The sequence below is a fragment of the Triticum urartu genome, chromosome 3A, assembly GCF_056163025.1.
Source record: "Triticum urartu cultivar PI428250 chromosome 3A, HENAU_Tu73, whole genome shotgun sequence".
Lineage (NCBI taxonomy): Eukaryota > Viridiplantae > Streptophyta > Magnoliopsida > Poales > Poaceae > Triticum > Triticum urartu.
Genome location: NC_141875.1, coordinates 725817401 through 725822928, shown reverse-complemented (window position 1 = coordinate 725822928; position 5528 = coordinate 725817401). Strand labels below are relative to the sequence as shown.

Below are 5528 nucleotides of genomic sequence, written 5' to 3'. Positions count from 1 at the left end.
CATCTGCTCCACGCGCACGCCCACCGTCGTTCCCTTGCTGCTGCTGCCGCCGGTGACTCCATCCCGTCCGCCGCGTACACGGTCGACGGGAGAGCAGGTCTCCGAAACCACACCCTTCTGGTTCCTGTACGGGGTGAGGGGCGAATAGGTTTTTGGGCAGCGATTACGCAACTGCTCGCTTCTGATCGTCTACTTCCTCTACGTCCGCGTCGCCTTCATCATCACCATGTCCACCGACGCCGAACGTGCCGCTGCCGAGAAAGCTAAAGCTGACAAGAAGGCCGCCGAGGACGCCGCTTCCGCCACCAAAGCCGCGGCCTCTGCATGGCCTACTGGAGGGTATAACTCGTTTATCACGCTTCTACTGTTTTCTATTTTAGCCATGCTAGCGTTATACATAGATCTTTCTGCAATTAGCGTAGTATGTACTAGCTTGACTGAATATCAGTATGTGTTTATTTGTGTCAATGTCGTGCTAGTGATTTACTCGTGGATTAATTTAATCGAGAAATTGCCTATTTACTCAATAGTTCCATAGTGAAATTTCAAATGATAAGGAAGCGATCAGAACAATGGAGAGAATACTCAAATGTGTCAAATGCGAGGTAAAGATGCAGAGGCAAGTTACTCGGATTCTCGAAAAACTACACAGGGATACATCTACCTCATTGGTGTTTAGGACGACAAAAGATATCCCACCTCGCAAGGCGATACTTATTTTTATTTTTGTTGCTCTGCCATGAAAATCTAGAGTAAAAGAAGTTAAGTCTTTTCCGCACCCATATTGGTACTTCAAAGAATGCGAGCATCGACATAGGAAGGCTTGTAAGCAGTGGATTCACAAGGATTGACCATCCACCATAAGACATCAGTTTACCTTTCCAGTGGCTAAGCCTTTTTTGTATATGTCCTCGATACATTTCACTCTTTACAGTGAGTTTATGATGGTGAATTGATATCCGAAGATAACTAAACAACAGCTGACCAATCTCAGAACCAAGCAAACTGCTTGTAAAGCTTGAGAAGAGTTAAGACAAATTATAACATTGGGAATGCTTTATAAGTTTTCAAGGTGGTCATCAGGAATCACAATTCACAAACAGCACAGAAGTTATTTGCTCCCTTAATCACAAGTCATCAGGAATCACAAAGCATTCAGAAGAAATATACATGATCATCGATCACGTGCTTGATGAGTTGCAAGGGCCATGAACACAAGACAATTTGCTTGCTCACGGTTAAGACATGAAGATAGAACAAGGGAAATAATCAAGGTGAAGTCGGCAGACGGCCCATTTCTGTAGTTGACATCAGTACCCCCAGACTTGGCTTCTTTGTTTTCAACAGCATTGCCCGCAGACTGACCCTACCTTTTCTTGACATGAGCGCCCTCATATTACCCTTGGAGAAGAGCACACCTTCTTGCGCTTGTTTCTTCCTGTTGTGTCTTTCGAGGAAGTACTTCACTTTTGCTTGGAAGTCGTCACCATTATGGTAGACTTGATTGTACAAGGTGGTCATCAGAAGCCACACGACGGTGATGAGCTCAGTGCCGCTCCCGAGTTGCCTGGCATGGGCGTCGTTGCTGCAGTGGGTGGCCGCATAGCACACCATCTCCACCCACACACCAAAGAGCACCTGTAGCATCTCCTTCACCGGCGTCCCTCCTTCCTCGCATGGCTCTTCTTCTGATTTTGCAAAAACTTCCTCCCACTGGTCGAGCAGCCTGGTTGCAAGACTTACTGCTGGCCAGATGGCTTTGGGTACTTCTTTTCCTTGCTTGATGTCTCGAAACTCCTTGTACGCCAAATAGAAACTGTCGTACTGGATGCGACGAACAGGGCTGGGAAGCAAGTGAGGCCGCTCCACGAGCAGGAAAACCATGTACCTCGACAATGTGCGGATCGCTGTCGCGAGCTGCCCTAGCTCTTTCCTCTCTTGGTTGTCCATGCCCTGTATTGAATCTCTCATGTGTGGTACCCTGCCCAGATCTTCCTGCCTAGGATGACGTGACAAGCTGTCATGGTCCAGCATACATAAATCAAAGAAGTGGAGGAAGGCATCAGTGGCATAGTGCCAGGTGAGTATGCTGCCATGAAATGCAACCTTGTCAGCGTCGAGTGTGCTGCTATCTAAACCAATGGATTCAATGTCACTGATGACATCATTGTAGAACTCCACCTCGGGGGTCCATACTTGGAGTGCGAGCTGACCACGGTAACCCCACAGAACGTGTTCCTCTCCCCTGCACCCTTTCACCATCAAATATATATGACGGAGCAGCCGGACCTCCACGTCATGTGGTATCACGACGGAGTCAAGGAAACGCAGCTTGTTCAACCAGCGATCCAGCCGGAATACACCAGTGCGACCGTTACTGTGGATTTGGAACAGGTCGTGCTGCCCGATTGTGTCTTGCAAACTCCAGCATCTTCGTGCCGCCCTGACACCCCTGCGAAGATACACCACTGCCTTATGGAGCCGGTTCCATCCGGCAGCTAGTAACCAGGCGCATGTCCAAGTTGACAGGGCTGACCTCAACAGGGATGCCACCTCCAGGAAAAGAGCCCCGGCCAACAAGATGTAGGTGACCACCATGTCACCCTTGTTGTAACCGAAGCCAGCCATAGCAGACTGATGGAACAGGTAAAACGCCACCAATGTGAAACCCGTCGAGACAACACGGAACACCCGTCCATGCCATGTGTGGATCACCGCTGCCTTGGTGTAGATGATGTCACGCATCAACGAGAGCTGCATCCGGACCAACGGCAGCAACAGGCTCCGCTCGGCAGCATCATGACTATCGGCACCATCATGATACACTGATAAGGCCGCCATCTGGAACCGCGATGGCCAGACCTTGAAATCAACAAACTGGCCCATGCAGACATGGAGAAGATCATGAGCTGCCTTCAGAACTTCTTCCCCAGAATCCAAACATGCTGGGACTTGGTACAGCAAGTTCCCAGCGTTACTGGGTACCTCAACGCGGTCGAGGAACTTGCTGATGTTTTCAAGGCCGGAGGAGTAGAGAGCAACTATCCTCTCGAGATACTTGCCAACACCCACAAGAAACATCAACACAGCTGCAGTGAGCAAGGCCCCACTGCTGCCGGCGACGTACTTGTACAGAACATATGCAGCCCCCACGGCCTGCACGACCAGAGTGAACAGGTGGCGCAGCCAGAGCTCGTTGTCCTCCAAAGCATAGGCAGTGATGTTATCCTGTCCCCCTAGGTGAACCAACAGCAGCGATGCCCAGAACGCCATGAGCTGCTGCTGCTCGGGTGCCTTGGTTTTCAGGGACATGTGGCCGAGCACGTATAAGGCGATGGAGTCAGCCATTTGGTACAAAAGCCAGAGGGCACCATTCAACGCCGCAGACAGAAGGGGCCATTTTACAAACCGACGACACTCGGTGAAGATGAGTAGGAGCACTTGCAGCAGTAAGCTTAAAAGCAGCAGAAACTCGACCTCCCATACTACCCATAGATCAGGCAGCCCCATTATTAGTTCCTGTTACTGAAAATGCAGAAAGATCAACATGTCAAACAATCAGTCAGATAAGCCCGCTTGCCATGCTCAAGGGCAAATAGATCTGGCTATATAAAAATTGTAGCCCGACATATGGCTCGGAAACGGAATATAAATTTCTACATGTATGTAATATGTATGCCTGTTCAATTTAAAATATGCCGTACGTTACATACATATCCATTAATTGATATATGCTTTTTTACCTATATTACATAATAGATTTGCACAAGAAATATGCTTAGTTATTATCACAGGGTTATGCACTTACCAAAATATTACAATATTAGTTTTATGTAAGATATGCGTATGTGATATTGTATATACATGTGTACGTGTTGTATAAAGTAGAGACAGAATTTGTCAAATGCCTTGAGAACTTGATTGTCAATACTCACTTGTGTTTTGACATAAAGTACAAACACAAACGGTCACATTGACATACATTCCATCCTATGTACGCATACACACACACTTTACCGCGAGCATCTTTGAGAGACTGTGCACGCCAATAAGGAGATTGACAAAATCAGCTCATACATTTCACTTTACGGTGCATATTTGATATGTGTTACATACTTATTTCTAGTTAGGAAAAATCACATTTTCTATATAACCTTTGAAAATAAACAATGGATAACTGTCAAAGCGTCTGCCAACAATAGAACTCTATGCATCGTCCATCCATGCTTGTGAAAATGGGACATGGAGATAAACTAATTAATTAGCATTGTTAACATTCCTTATTTACTTCCCTGCTCTATGGCGCTTCAACTTGCTTTCTTCATTGTAGAAGTGTAAAGTACAAATTAGACCTAAGCATAATTTGGTAGTATGTAGTAATCTTCTAAGTGGTAATAGAAATATTAGTCATTGGGTTGGCATTAACGGCTGATGTTAATTAACGAGCATCTTAAAAGAGCTTTCAACTAATTTTTTGTTTGAACTGAATTTAGCTGGAGGGATTTCGATGAAACGGCAGCTACGATACACTATCAAGTAGGATCATATTTACAATCAGTTATGGAAATGCATACGAGTGAAATCATAGTAATGAAAATGCATACGACCTAGTAAAGTAAAATGTCATCGAGTAACGATACCTGTAGGAGCAGGAGCAGCACTAGCTGTAGCAGAGTCGAATCAGAAAGGAGGAGCTGAGGGAGATGGTGAGGATTAGGAGAACATCCGCATGGTACTTCCCCCCTTGCAGTACACACAGAGAGAGAGAGAGAGAGAGAGATAGATAGAGAGAGAGAGAGATAGGTAGATAGATAGATAGATAGATAGAGAGAGAGAGGCAGAGAGAGAGAGAGAGAGAGAGAGAGAGAGAGAGTAATCTTCACTTTTGGTTGATGGCTTGACTAACACATGCATGCACGCGGCATCCACCAACTATTACTACCGTGGTTTGCACTTACACTACTTGAAACCTTATTTACCTCTAAGGTATCATTATCTTTATTGGACATAGCACCGATGTGAAGGAATGTATCATCTTTTGTGCACATTTAGCTAAATTTATCATACTGCTCGACGGTTTCTAAGAGCTACTACTATACTGACAACAAGTTTAACCGTTATAGTCTCTACGCGAAAGAAACTGTTTACATGGGAGTTTCTCACGTAAGCCGGTTCCTGGGTGTGAGCCAAATATAGGGCTTGGATCGTGATTTAGGTTACGAATTGGAGCATAAATGTCTACATTGGTTTGTACTTTTTACCTGGGGTTTTGTAAGACGTTGAACTAGGTTATGAAGTAGAGCATGTATATCTACGGTGGTTTGCCTTGGAGCTCATTTCTTATATTTTTTTTCTTTTTTCGAAAAGGGGGAGTTCCCCCGCTCATTTCTTATATAGGAGAGAAGACCTTAGCAGGAAAAAGTTCGCCCGATTCTCTAATAAAATCATCAATAATGTTTTATGTCACCAGTTTCAGTGTTACGCCGCAACCAAAATATAAGACTTCCTGGAAGTGAAATGGTTATAAT

At 45.4% G+C, this 5528-nt stretch overlaps 1 protein-coding gene across 1 annotated transcript; it reads right to left on the bottom strand.

Moving 5' to 3' along the window:
- Positions 1-1124: 1124 nt before the first annotated feature.
- LOC147982244 (uncharacterized) lies at positions 1125-4755 on the bottom strand. Its single transcript, XM_087517301.1, has 2 exons — positions 4641-4755; positions 1125-3525 (listed from the first exon to the last, which is right to left on the bottom strand). Exon 2 carries the CDS (start codon positions 3508-3510, stop codon positions 1270-1272), a length of 2241 nt encoding a protein of 746 aa, XP_087373427.1. The 5' UTR covers positions 3511-3525; positions 4641-4755; the 3' UTR covers positions 1125-1269.
- Positions 4756-5528: the final 773 nt, after the last annotated feature.

Coding starts and splice junctions, on each gene's coding strand:
- LOC147982244 (XM_087517301.1), bottom strand. CDS start 3,510: ATGGGGCTGCCTGATCTATGGGTAGTATGGGAGGTCGAGTTTCTGCTG.